The 24,889-nt window shown below is 34.5% G+C and overlaps 2 protein-coding genes across 2 annotated transcripts in view; one reads left to right on the top strand and one right to left on the bottom strand.

Moving 5' to 3' along the window:
- Positions 1–24,889, bottom strand: part of RSPO3 (R-spondin 3) — a 642,258-nt gene that overhangs the window by 115,784 nt on the left and 501,585 nt on the right. The gene's annotated exons all lie outside the window — the stretch shown is intronic.
- Positions 1–24,889, top strand: part of MTCL3 (MTCL family member 3) — a 41,581-nt gene that overhangs the window by 12,786 nt on the left and 3,906 nt on the right. The window contains exon 5 of the mRNA XM_074187541.1: positions 12,057–12,128. Within this exon, the coding sequence (XP_074043642.1) occupies positions 12,057–12,128 (72 nt within the window). The remainder of the gene's footprint in view (positions 1–12,056; positions 12,129–24,889) is intronic.

Below are 24,889 nucleotides of genomic sequence, written 5' to 3'. Positions count from 1 at the left end.
TGACAGTTTCTGTCAGGATTCTAAGTCTAGTATGACACATGTGAGCTAGATTCATTCAGGGATGCTATAACCATTGAAAGATAGGACAAATTCATTAGATTCTAAAAGGCAGTCAGGTAATCATTTTAAGTAGTGAGTGATGACTAAAGTATTTTATACTTCCATCATTTTTAAAAACAACTGTGAAGAACTATTTTTCCTGAGTAAACATTAACATAATTTTCCTAGGTCAGTTCCTTTTTAATCAAGTGCTACAATGCTATTTTTAGAATTGATTTGTTAAATGGAGTAAACCAGACAGGAATATTATGTCAGGTTCATTACTAGTTACCATTATAAGCATCATTTCACTGATTCCTTTCATTCAGTAAACAATCAATTAATAAGCAATAACTAAATATCTACCATGTGTTCTTGTTCTGCTCTCTTGGGCAACAAGTATAAGCTTTCCAGTAATAACCCTTTGAATATCTAGAGCTATTTACCCTATTTCCCCATCCCTCTTCATTAAAATACACTTCCTTCCTCCCAGCTAGGTGCTGGGGAATATAAAGACAATGAATGAAACAATATCTAAATAAATATAAAATAGTTAGAGTGTGAGGACACTAGCAGTTGAGGATAGAAGATGCTATATAAGCTATATCTTTTATTTTTAGGGGTTTATGCAAGGCATTGGTGTTAACTGGTTTGCCCAAGACCACACAGCTAGGCAATTATTATGTGTCTGAGGTCAGATTTGAACTCAGGTACTCCTGACTCCAGGGCCAGTGCTCTATCCACTGTGCCACCTAGCCGCCCCTTTCTTAATATCTTAACGGAGGTGAAGAATGTGTATTCTAGTCAAAGGATATCACCAGTGCAAAGAAACTGAGAGGAGAGATGGAACTTGATATATGAAGAGAGGAGACTAGTTTGACTAGCTTACAGGGGATGAGAGGTGGTGATATCTGGATTCCAAGGACAGAAAGCTTAATTGAGTCCAGGTAGTAAAGGGTTTTAAAATTAAACAGAATAAGAAATTGGAAGTCACTGTAATATATTGAGTAAGGAAATGATGCAGTGGATTTTCACTTAAAAATTATTTCTGCAGTAGTGAGGAGAATATACTAGAATAAAGGGAGCCTTAAGGTAAGGAGACCAATTAGAAGCGACTGAAATAATCCAAGCAAGCAATGATGAGCACTGAATGAATGGGTAGAGGATAGGAGGTGAGTGAAGGAATGGAGTGGATAGATGGAAAAAGATTTTGTGTATAGGAAGAAAAGACAAGATTTGATAACTGATCCTTTATGTGGGGGTGAGGGAGACTGAGGAATCTAGAATAATGTTGAAATTTTAAGCCTTGGGAGGTTGGAAGAAGGGTGCCTTTAGGAGAGAAGAGTGCACTCTGATTCAGTCTTGCTTAATCTGAGGTTTCTCTGGAATACATGTAGATATTTGAAATGTTTTAAGATTAATTGATGATTCAAGACCACAGCTGTCTAGAAACCTATTGTACCAGCATTTTTCAGTTGTGTCTGAATCTTGGTGATCCCATTTGGGATTTTCTTGGCAAAAATACTGGAATGATTTGCTATTTCTTTTTTCCAGTTCATTTTGCAGATGAGGAAACTGAGACAAACATAGCTAAGTGATTTGCCCAGGGTCACATAGCTAGGAAGAGTCTGAGGCCAGATTTAAACTCTGGAATATGAGTATTTCTGACTCCATTGCACCACTTAGTGAGATACCTATGTAAGATATATGTAGATCTGTAGTCACCTGCAAAAAGATGCTAAGTAAACCAGTGGAACTGATGAGGTCATCAAGATAAGTGTAGAGAAAAAAAGATGGTCTATGGCTGAGCCTTATGGAACAGCCATAATCAGTGAATATGATATAAATGATGATTGAGCAAAAGGAGTCACAGAGGTAGTCAGGTAGGAAGAAAATCAAGAGAGAGTAAGTGCCATAAAAATCCAGAGAGCAGAGTATCAGAAAGAGTGTATGTTCAACAGTATCAAATACTGGTGATAAATCTAGAAGATTGAGGCCTCTGCAAAGCCAAACAGGCTTGTCACCTAAGAAATTGTTGATAACTCTGGAAAGAGGAGTTCAATGAGTGGTGGAACTGGAAGCCAGATTGCAAAGGGTTGAGCTGTGAGATAAGAAATGGAGGCAGAAAGTATAGAAAACTCTTTGAAAGAGTATTTGACTGGAAAAGTGAGGGTAGAAATGCAGTTTGAGTGAGTAACAGGGTCTAGTGATGGTTTTTTAAAGACAGAGAAGACTATATATTTCAAGAGAGAAGGGAACAAAACATAAGTAGTGGTTACAATTTTTTTTAATTTAATCTTTTTTCCAACCAAAGATGGTTTACAATATGCATCTTTTTGAAAAATTTTGAATTCCACATTTTTCTACCATCTTCCCTTCTCTATTCTCTCCCCATGACAGTGAGAAATCTGATAGAAGTTATACATGTACAGTTATGTTCAACACATTTCCATATTAGTCATATTGTGAAAAAAGAATCAGTACTAAAAGAGAAAAAAACCATGAGAAAGAAAGAAAAAAACATAAAATGTTTTTAAAAGTAAAAATAGTATGTTTTGTATGCATTTAAACTTCATAGTTTTTCTCTGGATATGGATGGCATTTTCTATCAGAAGATTTTTAGAATTGTCCTTGATAACTGCTGAAGGGAGCTAAGTTCATAATTGATCATCATCATCATAGGATATCATTAATATGTCATATTCTGGTTCTGCTCACTTCACTCAGCATCAGTTCATGCAAGTCTCTGAAAGTAATTTTGGATGAAATCCTTTCAAATACTCTAGGACTCCAAACAAAAAAATAATATATTAGCTCAACACTTGTGTTGTAGACCTTTTTTCTACATCATTAAGACACAAGTGTTTTAGTAATTTTATACTCAGGAGGTATTTTTTTTTCAGTCTTAAGTAACGTGTCTCACTTTGATGCTAATTCAGTGTCAATTCCTCTGAAGATCTTTTAGAAGCATGTATAATATTTTAGTATGGAATATTTTTAAAATAGCAATTAAAGTATGAAATATTCAACCCAATTAATGCTATAGATGCCAATTTCAAACAAAAGAGAAGGAAGAAAGAACTACTAAAGAAAGATAATTCAGACAGTCTCTTCTGGTTTTTTAAGATGCCTGAGATTGGAACAATCCCATTAGAAATTATTTCTTGTCAAAAAAAGAAAAGGTAGTTTACTAACTTGAAAGGTCCTTTGTCATTCTTTGTTCCCTCCCCCCCCAAAAAAAAATTCCTGGAGACTGGGGGAAGTTGGGCAGTCTCATGATGGTGAGAGAGAATGTGTGCCAGCATAAAGAGGAAGGGGTGGCTTTAGGAATAGTGAATGAGGAAAGATCCTGGAGACTTTTTCCATGTGGTGGGGATGGCAGGAAACTGATTTATTGACTTCAGATGTTAGCCTGCTGTGTGACCTGATGCCCTAGGATTATTCTTCATTCTGTTTAAGAATACAACATTCTTTATTTGTGATTAGCTCTTAGGAAATAAATTATTGATCTCATTTTACCATATCTTTCTGGAATAACTGATAATTTATTCCTACTATATGAGAATGAGAATGGACTAATGCCTATTTTCTTTCTTATTTATTCCCTATCCTCCTCCATTCTAAGCTCTTGCATTGTCTCCTGACAATTAAAAGGGGGGTTAAGGAAAGTAATCCACTATCTTCTAAATCCAACTGGCACAATTCCTAGACATTTCACATGTCTGTAAAATTGTTTTGATTGAAAACATTGAAATTCAATTCCATTAATCATTAGTGAATGTATTTTTAAAACATTATTTTTCAGCATGTCTAGAAAATGATGGAATGAGCAAGCAATGAAAAACTCAATTTTTTCTAGTTTATAGATTAATTTAGAATAGTCTGTTTGTGTAATCACCATGGAACATTCAGAACTTGCTTCAGGAGTCTCTGACATTGTACTGAATCATATCTTAGAATAAACTTGGGTTGCAAAGTAGAATTTATTAGTCTTGAACTTATTGCACCTTTAGTATTAGTTGAATATTTGGGGTTTTAATTCAATGATTTTTGGTTTTGTTCAGTTGTTTCTAACCCTTTGTGCCCCCATTTGAAATTTTCTTGGCAAAGATACTGGAGTGGTTTGCCATTTCCTTCTCTAACTCATTTTACACATGAGAAAACTGAGGTAAACTAGGTTAAGTACCTTGGCCAGGGTCATATAACTAAGTAGTGTCTGAAGCTTCTTGATTTCAGGCCCAGCACTCTATCCACTGAGCCACCTACAATACTCCACGTTTCTCTTCTTTCTTAAATTATTTTCAAAAAGAAAAGTTGGAAAAATGACGGGAACCCTGGGGTAGAATGACTAGCATATACTCTTCCTAAACAAACTTTCCCATACAGGATCATAGGATCATAGATTTAGAACTGATGAAACTTTAGAAGAGGTCATTCATTCTAATCCCCTTTATTTTCTGAATTAGGATACTTTGTCTCTGGCCCTGGGAAAATCACTTAATCTACCTAAAATTTGGATTTGAATTCTGCCTCAGTCACTTAATGACTTGCCTAAGATGACAGAGACATTAAGACCTGAAAGCATAATTCAAACCCAAACCTTCCTGATTCAGAGATTTCTGCCTCAGTAAGGTCTACAGAGACCCCCAAAGAAAACATGATTCCAAAAACAACTGATTAAATAGTAGCCCCTGAGAGCACAAGATCCACATTCTGCCACCTGTTTTCCTGGACAGAAGGAGCAGAAAAGTCACAGGAGATTTTGTAGTGAGAAAGTTACAAAGGAGAGATATGCAAGGAAAAAAGGTGAAGGCAGGGGAAGAAAAGTTGGTAGTGGAAGACAGATTATAACAAGAATCCTTTTTAACAAGATGATTCCTTATTTTGGAGGGAGGGGGTCTAAAAATTTAGTTTGTTCCAATGTAGACAGAAAATTGAGAGTAAAAAAACATCTCAAGAATAAAGATAAGTGGTATAGAGCAAAAAAAAGTAGGTCCCATTTTATCTATTCTTTCTTGCAGTTTTCTTTTTTAATTTTTTAATTTGAAAGCAATTGCCTGGTAAGTGAAATTCTAAAATGACCCTTTTCCCTTAGGACTTTTATCTGCCACCCCCACTCACCATCACAGTTTCTTCTTTCAGTATGCTTCCTAGAAAAGTAGCATGGGAATTAGGTACAGTCATTAGATGCAGTTCATTCCTCTGGACCCCTTCTTCTATGCCCCTCTCTGTTTCCCCCACCAAAAAAAAAATCTTTTCTTAAATAAAAATTTGGACTCTACATCTGCCCTCTCCTGAGAAACAATGGAGAATGTGCATTAGAATATTATCTACAAAAGACATTTTTAAAAGTGTATTATAGTGGAGTCGTACCCTAATCTTTGGGGAGAGAGAAGAGGGGTAGTGATAGAGAAATGTGAAGAAAATGTGAAGAGAAACTGAGAACAAGAGTTCCGTTTCAAGTCCATGAAGTAAAACCTTTCCCGCAGCCACCTCTGTTGTATTCTCTGCCCACCCATTGCCCAGAAAACACAAGGATAGCCATTATCACCCAGGTAGAATCTGAAATCCTGATGGATATGCATACACGTGTGGGAAGAGGTTGGTTGGTGTTCAGTTTTTGATCAAACCAGACTCTTTATGATTCTATTTGAGTTTTCTTGCCATACTTCTTCACCAGCTTATTTCATATAAGAGGAAATGAAGGCAAATTGGCTTAAGTGACTTATCCAGTTATACAACTAGTAAGTCTCTGAGGCTGATTTTGAACACACTCTTCTGACTTCAGCCTCTAGCCCTAGGGTGCAATCTCTCTACCCCAAGTGGAAAGGAGTAGAATTCAAAAGAAAAATTCCAGTACTTTACTATCCAATGCAATCAAACTTTGTATTCATAGGTATTCAAAGATAAGACAAAAACAACAGCTCTCTCAGGGAGCTTATACTTTGCTGTATTTCCCTGAAAATAAGACCAAGTATTGTATTAATTTTTACTCCAAAAGATAAATTGGGGATTATTTTCAGGGAATGTCCTTTTTTTCTTATTTCATTTCATCTACATTTATTCATATAAAAATCTACATTTATTTGTGTACAAAGTTATACATTTATTCTAATATAGTTATATCATCTTCTGGAATATCTCCAAACCCTGAATTCTCTTGCAACTCCATTTCTGGCAGAACCATTGACCCTGATCTCTCATGTCCAGCAATTGAGCACTCCCTAAATGAGAACATCTTGTCCATGTAGCCTGCTTGTAGTGCATTGGCAGCACAGCTGTCAGTGATTTTATCCCATGAATTTTTCACCCAAGTCACCACCTCTTGTAGATTCAGCTTCACAAAGTTTCCCTGTTGATTTATCTCCTTTCTATTTTCAATGTAATCATTGCTTTCCATCCACAGATTGTCCTTGAAAGGCTTTTTTATTGCAATATCTAGAGTCTACAGACAGTTCCTGTGGGAATCATTATTTGATCTATTCTCTCTCTCGGCAAGGAAATTCTTCGCATCTTTAGTGCAGTGATTACTGGCTGAATCCCAGAGTAACAGATTTCTTTGGCCACTTTGCAAAACAAGTGACACCATTAAATCGACCTCTTCCTTATAATTACTTGTGTGTACCAGATTGTTTCTATTTCAAGAATGTAAATTCCTGAAACCTGTTCAATCTTATCTTTCTTGTCCTAGGTGATGATTAGAGGTAGGGCTTTTTTTTCATCCAGACATTATCAAGTGAGCATGCTGTGCATTGTATCTGTTCTCTGATCGATCATTTGGCAATAAGTTTCCAATTCATCTGTTCACATACATGTGTACCTCTTGTTCAAAGGCTCTGGCTTGGATATTTGCAAATTCTTAATTATAATTTATATTATCATTTTTAAAGTATTAATGTCAATAATATTATTATATTTAATTATATGTTAATATGATTATATTATAATTCAATGTGTCATGTATTACAGTGACGTACTACAACTGGCAATTGTCAATTACTCATGGGTAACTGGAGCTAATAGAATAAAAATGACAATTCTACCTAACATCCCAAAAATCTGATTAACAATCTTAACTGTGACTTATTTGCGGTGGGGTAGGATTTAGGAGCATCCTGAGAAAGTCATGCTAAGGCTTATTTTGGGAGAAATATGATATGTGGGGGGGGAACAGGAATATAACATGTAAATAATAATGTGAAACAGCAGAGAGCATTAATAATTCAAGGTATCCAGAAGAGCTTCCCAAAGGAAGTGATCCATAAGCCTTTAATAGCAGTTGATGATTCTTTTTTTTTTGCTTTTTGCAATGTAATGAGGTTAAGTGACTTGCCCAAGGTCACACAGCTAGTTAATCATTAAGTGTCTGAGGCCGGATATGAACTCAGCTCTTCCTGACTCCAGGCCAGGTATTCTATCCACTGTTCTATCCATCTAGCTGCCCCACTGTTGGTAATTCTAAGAAGTCAGATGAAGGGATTGCATTCTGACCATGTTGAACAGCCTGGAGCTCTGAGGATCCCATTATATATCCCTTGCATCCAGTGTTCTTCTTGTCCTACACTACCTCTCAGGGGAGGGTGAATATATATATATATATATATATAAAAAGGTTAGAAATGGAATAATAACAAGTTCAGGGAATATGGTTTAAAAAATGAATGATACAACTGGAAAGATAGGCTGTAACTGGATTATGAAGGATTATTAATTCCAAACTAAGAATTTTATATTGGCAACTAGGTCAGCTGGATATTGTATAGTACATGAATAATGGATAACTAATAGACAGTACAAGGATGGTACAATGGTACAACCCTCCCTGAGTTCAAATCTGGCCTCAGACATTTAATAGCTGTGTGTGACCCTAAGCAAGTTATTCAATCCTGTTTGCCTCTGTTGAACCTTCATCTGTAAAATGAGTTAGTGATGGAAATGGCAAACCACTCCAGTGTCTTTGCCATTAAAAAACCCAAATGGGGTCATAAAAATTCATGTATGATTGAAAATTGAAGGATTTTATCTTTTGTTCTGCAGGAAAAAGGAGTTACTGAAGGAAGATTCTTTTTTTTTTTTTTTTGCAAGGCAATGGGGTTAAGTGGCTTGCCCAAGGCCACACAGCTAGGTAATTATTAAGTATCTGAGGCCAGATTTAAACTCAGGTACTCCTGACTCCAGGGCTGGTGCTCTATCCACTGTGCCACCTAGCTGCCCCTGAAGGAAGATTCTTAAACAAAAGAGGCCCAGAATACATGATGAGGATGGTGTGGAAGGCCCTGGGCAGTAGTTTTTCAATACTTTCTTTAGAGCAAGGAAGAAGGGGGTAGAAGGGTCAGTTTCAAGCAAGAGTTCTTAACTTGAAGTCCAGGAAATTTTTTTATTTACATATAATTTCCTTTATTTTGAAAGTTTAGAATTCTTTTGTATTCAAAGAGTACCATGTTGTCATATACATGACTTGTACATTCTGTTTATTATGATGAGGGAAGTATTATGTAAAGATGTCCTTATCACTGCCTTTTCCAGAACTATTTCACCTCTTAGCCTGATTTGATAGGCAACAAGACTTCTGGTTCCTTTGTTTTAGCATTTAAAAAATTAGTCTGAGAAGGGGTCCATGGGCTTTACTTGAATGCTAAAGGTATCTATGACACACAAAAAAGGTAGACCACTCCTGGAAGTCTGAATCTGGAGTCAGAGGACTTGGGTTCAGATTCCAACTCTTTTATTTGCTCCTCATGTGGCCTGGGGTGAGACACTTAAGTCTCTTTAGGACTCAATTTCCTCATCTGTAAAATGAGGAAGTTGGACATCATGGCCTCTAAGATCATTTCTATCTCAAATCTAGATCTTATATCTTCCTAATAATTCATTGTTTTATGGTTGTGATTGTTTTGTTTTGTTGATCTTTATTCCTAAGCATTTTAGCTAAATGATTTTCAGAATGTTCCCTCTTAGAATACCATTGGGAGATAAAACACATATTCTTTTGTCTATGTACAACATGCCAAACTGTGACCATCTAGTCATTCAAGATTGCCCTTTGGCAACTTAGAACTAACCACAGAATCAATTTCAGAACTGAAAAAAGATCCTTAAGGATTTTCAAGTTCAAATCCCTCATTTTATAGCTGAATAAATCAAGGTCAAGAGAATGAATGAATGGATAAAAATTATACTATACAATCTTGGTATTTCTTTAAGGCTTTTTTGTTTTATTTTGTTTTTGCAAGGCAGCAGGATTAAGTGACTTGCCCAAGGCTACACAGCTAGGTAATTATTAAATGTTTGAGGCTGGATTTGAACTCAGGTTCTCCTGACTCAAGGGCCAGTGCTCCATCCACTGCACCACTTAGCAGCCTCCTTCTTTAAGTTTTAATAGCTAAAAAGTACATGAAGACTTTTGGGACACTCTTTACAAGTGAACATAGCCCCTTTCCTCAAGGAATTTAAATTCAAATGGAGGAAATTCAAATATAGTGGCATGGTGGTCGGTGGTTGTTTGATTCTTGTCTTCAGAACCAAAGTTGAAAACAAGAAGATCATGGGGGGGGAAGGATATATTTGCAAAATAACCTGAATATGTTTGAAGAGTGATATGGTGTGTCTGAGTCTAGGCTAGATATGATAAATATTCACCAATAAGAAACCTAGAATCTCAAGAGAGGGCCTAGACAAAGTCACAATTTAGTTAGTGGCAATGCTGGTACAAGTACCCATCTACTGACTCCTAGGGCAGTATAATATACATATCATATCCTGATGACTCCTTGCTCTTAGATATCATGGGCTATCACAGAATTATAGAACCCCCAAATTCCTAGAATTGGAAAGGATGCCAGTTGCCATCCAGACTATTCAATAACTAAAAGGAATCCTAACTATATAACACACCTGGCAAACAGTCTTCTAGATGCCACTTTAAGACCTCCAATGAAGATGAATACCCCCCCCCATTTCTTTTTCTACAGCTCTCATTGTTAAAAAGTTTTTTCTGACTTTAAGCCTAATAAATTTTCCTTTTTGCAGCTTCCCTCATTGCTTCTGGTTCTACTCTCTGGGACAAAACAAAACAAGTCAATACCTCTGCCACATGACAGTCCTTCAGATCCTGAACATCCCTCTCATGTATTTTGCTCCCTACCCTCATCCCTGTCATCTCTTTTTCAGGATAACATCCCCACTTACTTTTATTTGTCCTCATATGGCATAACCTTAAGGCCTTTCATCATTCTATTTTTTTCACCACTTAATGCTCTCTAGATTTTCAGTGTCCTTTTTGAAACCATGATGTCCAGTGTTGAACAGTGTTTTTGCAAGAAGTTTATTACTGGAAGCTATCTATATTATTGCAGTTCACTTTTTTAACTGTCTATATTCATCTCCTTGGGATTTATTTAGAAAAAATAAGAACACAAACACAATCTCTTAAATTCTTGTTCACTTGCTTCCTTGTAAACCTGAGTTCAAATCCTGAGTGATATTTAATAGCTTTTTGATCTTAGGTAAATCACTTAACCTCTACTTTCCTCAGTTTCCTCAGCTATAAAATGGACATAATAATAGCACCTACCCACTACGGTTGTTGTGGAGTTCAAATGAGTTAAATTTGTGAAGTGCTTAGCCCAAGGCCTGGAAAATGTGCTGTATAAATGCTTGTTATTATTATTTCCAAATAGATATTAATAGCAATTGTTTTGTGGTTGTTTTCGTTGTGGTTCAGTTGTTTCAGTCATGACCAACTCTTCATGACCCTATTTTGCGGTTTTTTTCTTGGCAAAGACACTAGAGTGCTTTTCCATTTCCTTCTCTGGTTCATTTTTTAGATGAGGAAACTAAGACAAACTGAATTAAATGACTTTCCCAGGATCACACAGCTAGGAAGACTCTGAGGTCATATTTGAACTAGGGAAGATGAGTCCTCCTGACACCAGGTCCTGGTATAGGCCATCTTAGTTACTGAATGGTACTGTGAAAACAGGATTGAACTTTTAATCAAAAGACCTGAGTTTGAGTTACTCTGTCCCATACCAGCTATACTAGCATAAAGAAATCAGTGAATCTAAATTTTGATTTCCTCAAGTAATAATTATACCTTTTGGGGCCTTTTTGAGGGCAAAAAGGATACTATTTTTGAATACAAGTTTGGAGGTTTGACCTGCCCATATGCTCTCTCATAGGATTGGCCTTCAGGGGTTTGACAAACCCACATTGGGGAGGGGAAGGGACCTACAAGATAGCACTTTGTAACTATAAATTAATACACAATATCAGTTATAATCACCATCATCATCACTATAGCTTTTGTCTCTAACATGTTTACAAGAAGTGTAGAGGGTGTGAAAGTAAATGAAGACCTCAGATGTTCATTTGACTCTATGGTACCAATTTCACACGTTTAATGTACTTGAAACAAACTTTACTGTTTCTCTGCTTCCCCCCCCTGCCTGAATTTATGTCCTCATTTAATATTATGACATTATTAAATTTAGTGAGTCCCATTTCTTTGCCAAACATCTACTGTTGTGGAAGTTGCATTATATATTGCATAAGGCTAGCATTTGGGACCAGATCAGTGTTTACCTCATAATCGAACATAATGCCCCTCTGTCCTAAGATTTTATGGCAGACAGACAGACAGATGATTGATAGATAGGTAGATAGATAGATAGATAGATAGATAGATAGATAGATACCTAATAAGTTCATGCAAATATTTAAAACTAAAAAATACAGATGTCCTGAATTCAACTAATTCTTTATTATCAGAATAATTTGACTAGAACTACTCAAATTCATCCATTTTCTGTGCTTTGCAATCTTTCCTCAGTGAAGCTATTTATATTTTATCAATTTTTATTTTTAATATCAATTGTTTTTGCAGAATTATATTATTTTTCAATTAAATAGTTTGCATCATGGTTATCATACCATTTTGATGAATACCTTTTAGAAAATAAAACTGATTTAAATTTTACATTAAGCCAACGTATAAGTATACCTATTCTTTGTTGCAGCTATCATTGAAAAGAAGAGGAAGTAAAGACTTGCAAAAATCTGATAAAAAGTCACAGCAGACTCCTACAGAGGTAAGTTGATACAAAATGCAACTATCACAAATCCTGTCTGGTAAAATCAAGAGTGATGTTCTGATACTTCCTCATTAATTACTAAAGGTGCAACAGCTTTATTAATTAAGCAATTAGCTCTCTCTTTTTTTAACAAACTTATTAAATAACCTGGAGAAATCTTTTTCCCTTAAGTTTTTCCTTATTTCTCCCTCTCTATAGAAAATCTCCAAATCTCCTAGGCTTAAATAAACTTCACAATTAAACTAGCTATACAACATATGAATAGAAATATATAATAAAACTAATATATGAATAATGATTTCTGTACCTCAGCTGTAGCAAAGCAAGCACCCTGAATCACTTCTCTACTGTTTTGGCTAACTCTTAATTCTAGAAATTAAGACTTTCTCAGAAGACCAATTAAATTCTCTTCAATATTTTTTCCTTCATAAAATAAGGATAAAATAAAAGTTCTCTCAGGAAAGAAGTTATCTTAGTCTTTTCTTTTTTATTTCATTCATCTCCAGAATGAAACTTCATCTATCATTCCCCAAAATTTTATTACTTCTTTTTCAATTAAATATTTTATTTATTTTTCCAATTATAAAGAATAGCAGTTTTCAGTAATCATTTTATTGAAAAGTTTTGAGTTTTATATTTTTCCCTCCTTCCTTTCCTTCCCTCCTCTCCCTGATAGAAAACAATCCAACATATACAATCATGTTAAACATAAATCCATGTTAATTATGTTGTGAAAGAAGAATCAAATCAGAGAAAAAACAATAGAAAAAAACATAATACATAAGTCAGCTTTTAAAAAGTGAAGATAGTAAGTTGTGTTCTGCATTTAAACTCCACAAATTCTTCTATGGCTATGGATGGTGTTTTCCATCACAAGTCTTTTAGAATTGTCTTTAATTATTATACTGCTAAAATAAATAAATCTATCAATATCTCCCAATATTGTTGTTAGTATAATGTTCTGGTTCTGCTCCCTTCACTTAGCATCAGTTTGTGCAAGTCTTTCCAAGATATTCTAAAGTCCCATTTCTCATGATTTCTTATTGAACAATAGTTTTCCATCACATTCATATTTCACACTTTGTTCAACCATTTCCCAATTGATGGACATTCCTTTTTTTTTGTACATGTGGGGTTTTTTTTACCCTTTTCTTCTGATCTCTTTGGGATACAGACCCAATAGTGATTTGCAGGATCAAAGGGGATAAGCATAATTTTATCGCCCTTGGGCATAGCTCCAAATTGCTCTCCAGAAAGATTGGATTAGTTCACAACTCTACCAACAGCACATCAGTGTAACAGTTTTCTCACATCCTCTCCCCCTTGATCTTTTTCCTTTTTTAGTTATTCTGGTCAATCTGATAAATGTGAGGTGGTATCTCAAAATTGCTTTAATTTACATTTCTCTAATCAATAATTTAGATCATTTTTATATAACTAGTTTTAATTTCTTCATCTGAAATTTTCCTTTTCATATCATTTGACTATTTATCAATTGGGGAACAACTTCTATTCTTATAAATTTGACTCAGTTTTATATATACATATATATATATATGTTAGAAATGAATCCTTTGTCAGAATCACAGGTTGTAAAAATTGTTTCCCAATTTACTGCTTTCCTTTTAATCTTGGTTGCATTGGTTTTATTTGTGTAAAAACTTTTCAATTTAATATAATCAAAGTTCTTTATTTTGCATTTTATAATTCTCTCTATCTTTTCTTTTGTCATAAACTGCTCCTCTTTCAATAGATCTGACAGGAAAACTATTCCGTGTTCTCCTAACTGGCTTATGCTATCACCTTTTATGTCTAAATCCTCTACCTATTTGGACCTTATCTTGGTATAGGATTTGAAATGTGAGTCTATGCCTACTTTTTGCCATACTATCTTCCAATTTTCCATGAAGTTTTTATCAAAGAATAAGTTCTTACCCCAGAAACTGGAATCTGGGATTATCAAGCAACAGATTACTATAATCATTTACTATGGTTTCTTTTATACCTATTCTATCCCTCTGATCCATCATTCTATTTCTTTGCCAGTACCAAACAGTTTTGATTACTGATGCTTTATGATATAATTTTAGATCTGGTATGTCTAGACCACCTTCATTTGCATTTTTTTCATTAATTCCCTTGATATTCTTGACCTTTTGTTCCTCCATATGAATTTACTTACTATTTTTTTCTAGCTAATAAAGTAATTTTTGTGAAGTTTGATTGGTACAGCATTGAATAAGTAATTTAGGTAGAATTGTCATTTTTATTCTATTAGCTCCACTTACCCACAAGCAATTGACAATTGTCAGTTGTTTAGATCTGATTTTACTTATGTGAAAAGTATTTTATAGTTGTTTTTATATAGTTTCTGAGTATGCCTTGGCATATTGATTCAAATATTTTATGCTGACTACAATTACTTTGAATGGAATTTCTCCTTCTATCTTCTTCTGATATGTCTTGTTATATTACAGTATCTATATAAGTGGCTATTGAAGCTGGTGCTACATATGTTTATTATGTAGACTTAGATGTAGAGTAAAATGTATATGGATATAGTAGAAATATTTAGTGTATAATTTAATACATGATTATTGGTTTAATGTATTCATTGAATCACATATTTTCAGAGTTGGAAAAGTACACAGAGATCATATATGACCTAGAATCCCTTCTATCATCCACACATAGTAATCTAGATATTGTTTGAAAACCTCTAATAAGGGTGAAACTTTAACCCTAAAATATTCCATTCCATTTCTGTGTACCGATTTTTTGAAGTTTTAAAGAATATCAAGTATAAATCTACCTTTTTTGCAATTTACAACCATTGTCCATAATTCGGTTCTCTTACCCTGGGAGAAATTTTGTTTCTGTTTCACATAACTCTTTAAGACAACTATCATGTTCCCTAATCCTTTCTTCTCCAGACTAATTATCTCCATTCCCTTCAACAGATCTTTTCATGGGTTGAAGTCTTGCCCTCCTCTAGATGCTCTCCAGTTAAGAACTGGAATTCTAAGAACTTCACTTCTTAGAACTGATCACAGTACTCCAGATCTGGACTGTCATCTTCTTCATTCTAGACACTAAGTGTCTTTTAAATAAGGTTAAAATTACATCATCCATTTTGTAGCTGCCATAAATCATGCTTAACATAATTAGTTTACATTCAATTCAGTAAACATTTTATTAATCACTGTCCTAAGCAATGGGGATACAAATAAGAAAGTCCCTACCCTCAAGGAATTTACCATCTAATGGGAGAAGATAACACAGGCAAGGAATTTGGAAAGCTGTTACAGTGGGGAGACAACCAGGACATATCTTGTTAATGAGTTGACACCAAGCTGAGCTGCAGATGGGGACTCTGAGATTTTTATCAAATAAACTGATAGGGGATATCCAACATCTCTTCCATCTTGTACTTATATGAAGGGTATGTTTTCTTTTAATGCTATTAATTTTTGCTTTTTTTCTTCCAGATTATTCTATGGTTCACTTTGTTCTCAATAATCTATCTTCTCCACTTAACCCCATTGCCTAGCAAAAAACCTAAAAAAAAAAAATAATCTATCGTCTCTTTTGTGTCTTTAGTGAAACTTGCTATTCTGTATTTACATTTTTCTGTTCTGCCAATTACTTCTGCTCTGCAGACCATGAATTCTACTCTCATAATTCTCAATTCTCTTTATTTCAAACCTTTCAGGAACAGCATGTTGTGATTCTATTCTCTTCTCAAAATCCATGGTGTCCTTTGCCTCATTAAATATTAATCATTTTCCTTTGCTTTGCAGTATTTATTCATAGATGCCTGAACTTGTTTACTAGATTTGGTGGTCATATCTAAATGTCTTGCCTGTTGGTTTATCTCTTTATGTGCAAGGTTTTTAATAATGTCAATTTTTTTTCATTAACTTCTCTCATTTCTGATGGTTTCTCTGAGAACTGGATTTCAGAAATGTGTTGGCCTCCTCCTAAGCTTGAGCAATTCACAGTACCCTGGTCCAGATCTCTGCCCCTAGTGACTTGGGTATACAGAACTGGTTTCATCTGGAACCTGAACTCTTTCTATCAAACTTAGTGAGTGTCACATAGTTCCTCCAAAACACAATGTCCTACTAGGTTCCCTCTGTTCCTCAATTTATTGGCTCATAATTATAAAACTCTGAGGCTATCACAGCCTGAACAAGTTTCTGCCTTGGAGTTTGGATCTAAAGGAAGGAGATTAAGGTATGGGTTTGCACCCTTTTGCAAGTGAAGACTTGACTAGAGAAGTCTTGCAGCCTGGTGAATGGTAGGGAACAAAGTGTTGAGTCAGAGTGAAATGGATGTTACATTTTGTGAAGTCTTCTTTACCTTTGGGTTCTTTTTTGTTTCAGACCAGGGAAACAGCTGAAATTGCCTTTTTTCCCTCTGGTATATACTTTCTATTTTGGAAAGATTTAAGGGACTATAGGAAGCAGAGAAAATGATTAGTCATTTTCTAATAGGGTCAGTAGTGCACATGACCCTATCTTGCAAGGCTTTTTTTTTTAAGGTTTTTGCAAGGCAAATGGGGTTAAGTGGCTTGCCCAAGGCCACACAGCTATGTAATTATTAAGTGTCTGAGACTGGATTTGAACCCAGGTACTCCTGACTCCAGAGTGGGTGCTTTATCTACTATGCCACTTAGCCGCCCCCTTGCAAGGCTTTTTAATGAATCCAAATAGAACTTTTCATTTATCTCTATCAAATTTCATCTCACGGATCCATTATTAAAGTAACAAACAGATCTGTCAAGAATTTTGAATATGTGACTCTGTCATCTGACCAATTTTTCATCCCTCCCAATTTTGCATTATCTACATATTATAAAATCATTACCTTTCTTTTTCCTTTGTCCAAGTCTTTGATTAAAATTCTAAGTGGCAGAATGTAAGGGATATCCTTGGGTAACTCTTACTACTAACTTTCCTCCAAATGATATTGGCTTACTAATGACTATATTTTAGTTCAGTCTGTTCTGAATGTACTTCCCTGAAGTAATCATTTAGCTAATATTTCTTCCTTTCGTCCACAAAAGTAGCTTGAAAGATTGCCAGATGCCTGCAGAATCTAAGGTGACTAAGTCTACAGAGTCCAGATAATCTAACAACTTAATAATTTTACTAAAAATAAAAAATAAAATTAGTCTGGCATGTTGCAGATATCACAGATAATGATAATAATAATATACCTTGATTTTCAAAACATTACACTTATACCACCTCTTTTTTTTTCTTACAACAAACCAGTTGTGAGGTAAGCATTAATAATATCCCTGTTTTATAGATGAAGGCATTGGGATTCAAAGTGATTTATATATATATTAGAGTCACACAACTGATAAGTGCCTTACACAAGACTTAAAACCAGTTCTTTCTACCCCAGGTTCCACACTAGATACTGTATCATATGCCTCACCATGGATCTTTGTGGCTACTGCTTCTATTTCTAGATGTTATCCAACTAGCCATTTAATGACACAGCACCCCTTAATGCTATCTACAGACATATATAGAACATATTTGAATCCATCTTCTATTATTTATGCCTCTAATTATCCTTCTAAATTATTATCAGTCATATATTATCTTGAAACATAAATGCAGTTAAAAGGACAAAAATTTACAACGGCCAGCAAACTTCCTTGACAAATATTTCCCAATATGATTATGAGTCCTGCTTGTTCCTTCTCTATGCTGATGAATTAGAATGAATCTAGAGGAACAATGGAAGGAGAGCAAGTTATTTTCCATAAGATAAACACATTATATTATGTGGAATTCCATAATCTCCAAATTTGAACTGACAAGTTAATCCTTATATTCTTCACTTGCTACTTCTCAGCAAAGAAAAAATGAAGCCCCCACAAGCTGACAGTGTTGAATCAGAATTCAGTATTTTAGCACTAGTCCAAGAAGGCATAGGATTAACCTCTGCAGGCTACCAAAACACCATAAACACTAGTATTAGCATGAATGAGGAGGAGGAGGAGGAGGAGGAGTGACATTTCAAAGTCTACCAGATCCTCCCTACATTAGGAAGAGAAACCATCCAGGAGACATCCTCTGCTTTCACAATCATTCCTTTTCTTTCCTTCCTCCTTTGGTTCATGCCTCTTTGACATTCTCCAACATTCCTACAATTCATCTCTTAGCTTCCTAAGTAACTTCCTAGGTGATGTCACCATCTATTTAACTCTCATAATCAGGAATAACAAGTATTTTATAGTGCTTCAAGGTTTACAATTATTATCTCTTTTGAGCTTCACAGCCACACTGTAAGGCAGGGCCTATTGTTATCTCCATTTTGCAGACAAGGAAAGAGGTAGTCAGGATCACACAGATAGCAAAATGTGTTCTGAAGCTAGATCTTTATTTCCATCATCATCTTCTCTTTTTCCTCTCCTTTTAATGAGACCATAGAGAGTTTTTTCTCTGATAATTTATTTTTGCCTGCTTTTTTGCCTCATAATTTTTGTTAACTAGCTCCGAATGGCATTCATTCTCATAAATTTAAAGACCAGTTTATTGCAGTATATCCTTCTCCTTTCACCCTTTGTGCAAGTGCACTAACGTTCTCTCATTTACCCTGGCACTTTGATGGTTTTAATTAGCATCTCATGCAAATCATTCCACATGGCATCCAAGTTGAGTCTCCATTCTGTTTCCCTCAACCTCAATAATATTTTCAATTTCCCAGTCCTCTTATCTATCTGTGAAGGCACTTCTTTTATTGGTTGAGAGACTATATACTCTGAACTATTGAAAAAGGATAAAGTCAGATAGGAGAATATTATTGTAACCCCATTGTTTTTTTCCTGTAGTGCTTAGTATTCACAACATAAAAGGAAGTATATGTTTTACTTTAGGGAAGCAATAGAAAGAAAAGACCTTTGTATTTTCTCATAGGTAAGGCTAGCTCCTCAATAAAAAGTTGAAATAGTCTATCATGTACACTTATGGAGAAATATCCTTAATTCTTTAATTAGGCAAAAAAAAGTTGGGAGTAGAGTATGGTAGAAAAGTGAGTTTAGATCAGAAGATTTGGGTTCTTATCTTAGACCTGTCATTAACTACTCATTTAACTTGGGGCAAGTCACTTCAGTTCTCCAGGCATTCGTTTTTCTTCTGTAAAATGACTTTGAATTTGTGACCTTAATAATTTTATCAACTCCCAGTGCTCTCCAGTAAAGTTCTTTCCAGATCTAAGACTCCTGTCAGGTCTAGGACCTATTATTCCATGATCTGATTTAACTCATAGTTTGCTTATATTTTGTTCTCACTCTCTTGGCTAGATATAACTGAATTATGTTCATATATCTTAATTTTTATCCAGTGAATTATGCTTTTGTAAGACAATTATCTTACCCCTTTAAAAATCTAGTTCCCTAATTCTTCTTTCTAGTTACAGAAGCCTTTTACCTGAATAAGTACTTCCTTTTCTATCATCCGTCAGAGATAGAATGACTGGGTAATGAGCTCTCTATTTAGTTCCTCAATTCCTGGACCCCTCTTCCTCTTGTCTAAGATTTTCCCCCCATGGGTTTCAGGTTATAAAATCTCATTTCATCTAATTTAGACCCTTTTGTGAAGCTCTCATGGCTCAGATTTGGGAAGCTAGTTGATGAAAACAGCTTCTTTAACTGCTTGCTAAAGCTGGCACAGCCTTTATTTGTAAAGTTGGCTTTTCTAAATTACTTATCAGGAACAAATTCAATAGACATTATTGAATTATTCACTACATGCAAAGTGCTAGGGATACAAATCCCAAACCAAGAAAGTACATACCCTCAAGGATTTTACATTCTATTGAGAAACTTGACTTGCACTCCAACAAATAATTGAAAGATGATTTGAGAAAAGGGTGTTAATATCTGGAAAGGTAAAAGTAGGGGACACATCAGATTGGAAGACTGGGTTGCATAACTACATTTAGGTTCTCTTCTCTCTACTTTGAACAGAGTATTAAAGTTAATTTATTCCTTTTCTGGACATCAAGCTCCTTTTCTATTTAGAGCCAAATTTTCTAGCTCTTGAGAAATGATTTTACACTAATAACATCAATAGAAATATCCATATCTTTATAGAGTAAGATGTTATTTTTATTTTATATACTACATCCTTTATTCTTTTTTGCACATAAACCCTTGTCAGACTTAATGGATCATTTCCCCTTTTATAAATGTATTTTAATAATTTTTATGTATATGCAATAAAGTACCCTTTAATTTTATATTTTTACAAACTGATGTTAAGTGGATAACTTTATAGATCAATTTAGGGCAAGGAGTATTTTCATTCTTTTTTCCCAAGATAGAGTTAAAATTCTCATAGCATTTTTCCTTCTTATTAAATACAGATAAAGTATTTCCTTAAATATTTCACTTAAATAAAGTTATTTTTTCCAGGTAGGGGATGGGGAAGATAGTTCACCTTTTTCATTTCCTAGTTCATTTTCATGAATTTATAATCTGTCAAAACCACTTTTTTTATCTTTTTAAAAATAACATGTATATATGCTAAACTAAAATCCACTCCTAATGTGCTCTCTTTCTGTCTCTGACTCTCTGTCTCTGTCTCTCTCTCTCTCTCCTTCTTCCCTTTTGAACAATAGGAATACCTTAAACCCATTTCATTTTAAGTAATAATTTTCTTTATCCATATTTAAATTTATTTGTTCATAATAAAATTGTATCCAGTTTTTCTTCTCCATTCATGAAAATCAGAGATTATTATGCAGAAGACTATAGCTCTGACCTCTAATAGAATTAATAAGTATTTCATGTTCCTATTTTAAGTAATACTCTACACTGTCATTACTTTATTTAAAAATGTTCTTCAAATTTTTTTTTGGAAATTCCCATTTCCCTTCCAATTTTTCCTGACCTATCTTGACATCTTCCATTTTTCTTAGGTTCTATTACCTACTTCCTTAGTCCACCCCCTATACTACTTTCCTATTGGACTTGGGTTTCATTGATAGTGAGCCTGCTACCATTTTTTTCCCTTTAACCCTTCCCTCCATTTCCCTAAAAGATCCTACAAAGTTCTTTCCTCCACATAGGGCTAAGACAGTGCTTCTTCTATTGAGGTAGGATCAATTAATCTTTTATCTTCATCAAGAGATTTATTTTTCTATTTCTTACATTTGATCTCTCGTTCTTCATGTAAAGAAATACAACAGGTAAAAGATTCAATTGTGACTAAAACCAAGAAACATAACTAGTAAATGTCTAATACAGGATTCTACTGTAGGTTTTCCTGGCTCCATAGACAATACTCTGTGTACTATACCTTCCAAGCTTTTTATTTTAGCTTAGTTGTTTATTCTTTTACTTTCTTATAAGCCAACCCTGACACCTTTTTTGGGAAGGGAAAAGGGAACAGAATCCCCCTTTCTCTTCTCTTACTACTAATCTTGGTCTGATCTCTACCATCCAAAATCAGAAAGATAGGTAGGTAAATAGATAGATAGATAGATAGATAGATAGATAGATAGATAGATAGATAGATAGATGATACATAGATTTATACATAGCTAGATACATAGAGACTTACATAGATACCTACATATAATAAAAAAGGTACAGCAGGAAGGTAGATGTAGGATAGTGAGGAGCAGCTAGGTGGGGCAGTGTATAGAATGCTGAGCCTGGAGTCAGGAAGACTCATCCTACTGAGTTCAAATCTTTTCTCTGACACTTGCTAGTTTTGTGATCCTTATAAGACATTTGAAATCTAATGGCCTGTAAGGTAAGCACCTATCTCACTGGATTGTTGTAAATATTAAATGAAACAACATCTGTAAAGAACATTGTAAACCTTAAAACTCTATAAGGAAGTGAGCTATTTTATCATCTTTATTTTTTCTCCTTTTCTTTTTTGAAGTATCTACATGTTACAAAATCTTTGACAGCCCCAGGTGGCTTCTCAACATAAAATTGGACAAAAGATACCAGATTCCTCCCAGTTTCACCTTTTTTTGGTAGTTATCACAGAGTAGAAAAAAAGAACATGTGAACATTAAGTCAATAGTGAATTCAAATCCCATTACTGACACTTAATAGCCATGTACTACCTGGGGAGTCATTTAACCTACCTTAGCCTTAGTTTCCCCATTTATAAATGGGCATAATAATAATGGCTGTTTTGTAGTATTGTGTATTTTGTAAAACTTAAAACTATAGATATTTTAGTTAATATTATTAATGAAGTTATATAAGTATTTCTTTAATGGTGACATCCCTTGAGACAGTTTGTATTAATATACAGTATCCTCATTTCCCACAAAGATTGTTCATAATTCTGTTTTTTAATGGGAAAACTTCCCTAAAATGCTTTGTATGATTTGTATGATTTCTTGGGGGTTTTTTTGCTTTGGTGGGGGGGGTTGCAAGGCAATGGGGTTAAGTGGCTTGCCCAAGGTCACATAGCTAGGCAATTATTAAGTGTCTGAGGCTGGATTTGAACTCGGGTCCTCCTGACTTCAGGGTTGGTACTCTATCCACTGTGCCACCTAGTCACACAGATTTGTATGATTTCTTAAGCATAAATACATACTAAGACTTATACTTTCTGGTTATAAACCTTCTTTATTTATTTAAAGAAAGATACATTTATGTTCAATAACTACTATCTAGAGTTAGAATTGACAACTGTAGTATACTATTAGAAACCCAAACTAATCGGATGCTTTTCTTGAGAATGTTAAAATGTCACAATATCTCCTAAACTAAAGTCACAATGCTTCCTCTAGGCATGACTTCAGCCTAAAAATAATGAGAAAATTCTTTATCTAAACTTACTAAGTGGACCTGTTAAAAATTTATTTCAAAAATCTGGGCTTTCTATTTTCTAGTGTAATATTCTTCAAAATAAATATGGTTTCTCTACTGCTCTGAAGTTTCTGTCAAACTTTTTCTTCTAAAGACTTGAACTACTACAAATATGTACCTTGGTTTCATTCCAGGCAAATTGGAAACCATGACCTCAGTTCCATGATTTTTAATGGTTCTCGTGCCCTACAAAATAGTTTCTGCAATAATTCTTCTTCTGTAATAGTTATCCAGTTTTCCTATTTCCCATACAAAGGCTATATTGCTTCTGTTGTCTCCTTTCTTCTATTAAATAAAGAAGTTGCCATCAACTGTATCTTTTTTTCCTTTTCTTTCTCTCCTTTATTTTTACTTCACTTTCACCATCTTTGTGTCAAATCACCAGCTTCCTCCTGTCTCATTCTCTTTCAATTCTCTTTCCTGCAGATAATATTTGCAGTTGCTAAATTTGCACTTGTAGGTCTCTTTTCTCCATCTGACTCTGTTTATTTCTTCTTCCTCAACTCTTTCTAATTTGCTATAGCTTCTCAGTCACATTATGTGATTTACCACATGTAGCATATGCTGCCCCCTTTCCAGCATATGTTTTATATATATATATATATATATATATATATATATATATATATATATATACCATTCATTCCCATAAGTGAAACTTCTTTATTTTTGACTTTGTACTGGACATTAAATTTCATCTACTTTGCAAATTCCTGATGAGAAAACCATCTCTAATCAGTTCTAGACACACCCTGCAATTTATAGTTCTAGAGGGGGGAGGAATTTGTGCTTGTATTTCCTATCAGATTTAATCTCCTTTATTGACAACTTCTCCATTAATTTCTTAAGTAGTTAAAAATTAATTAATCAAGCTCTGGTTTGTAGCATTTGCTGCTTTCAGAGACATAAGTGCTCATACTAGAAATCTATCGGCTCTCAAGAACCCATACAAAATGGATCAAGCACACCTCTGATAAGGGATTAAGTGACTTACCCAAAGACACAGCTTGTGTATGAAAAAGGCAGATATAGAATCCAATTCTTCCTGACTAAAAATACCAACAAGTAGTGACGGTCCGAATTCTATCTCCATTTTACAGACCAGGAAATCATTATAATAAAACTTTTATTTGTCTGAGAAAGAGTCTGCAGAACATAAAATTAAAAAAATAATAATAGTAGACCTCTCTGTGCCAGGTCCATTTGTATCTGAACTCCATAAAAAAGGAAATGGGAACAGGATGAATAATAATTATACAAAATTTCAAAGCTGATAGGAATTTTAATGGCCCTCTATCTAGTCCAATGAACACCTGGGGAAAAAAACAAATAACCATTTCCTTAATAATATGCCGACAAATCGTCAACCAAATTAGGTATGAAACTGTTCAGTGATAGAGAAGCCATATCCTGTCAAGTAAACCCATTACATTTTGGAATGAATTTAATTTCTCTCAAAAATCTCTATGCATTGTTTCCAATGATTTCATTTTTTTAAGTCTTAAAAATGCATTATTCCTTAAATTATTTTTCATGTGGCATGAAGTTGAGATCCCTAATGATGCCAATGGCCATCCAGTTCATCTTTTTTAGCATAATAACCAGCATTACATAATTAAAATAACTTGCTTGCATTTATATACTTGTAGTTTACCCAAGCTTTTCACAACAACATTATGAAGTTGATCGTTCAAATATTGTTATGCCCATTTTACAAATTAGAAACATAGACCCATAAAAGAGAATGCAGTTAATCAAAGAATTAAGTACACAAAAGAAAACCTTTATCTTTAGAAATCTAGAGAGTTTTTCCCCAGGCTACCACATCTTTCAAAATGAGATTGATGCTTCCTTGTCTCCACCTTCCCCCATCCCCTTGAATTTCTTGAGCTTT

Source organism: Macrotis lagotis, chromosome 5 (assembly GCF_037893015.1).
Source record: "Macrotis lagotis isolate mMagLag1 chromosome 5, bilby.v1.9.chrom.fasta, whole genome shotgun sequence".
Classification (NCBI taxonomy): Eukaryota; Metazoa; Chordata; class Mammalia; order Peramelemorphia; family Peramelidae; genus Macrotis; species Macrotis lagotis.
The sequence above is the reverse complement of the archived record's forward strand: the minus strand, read 5'-3'. Positions and strand labels throughout refer to the sequence as shown.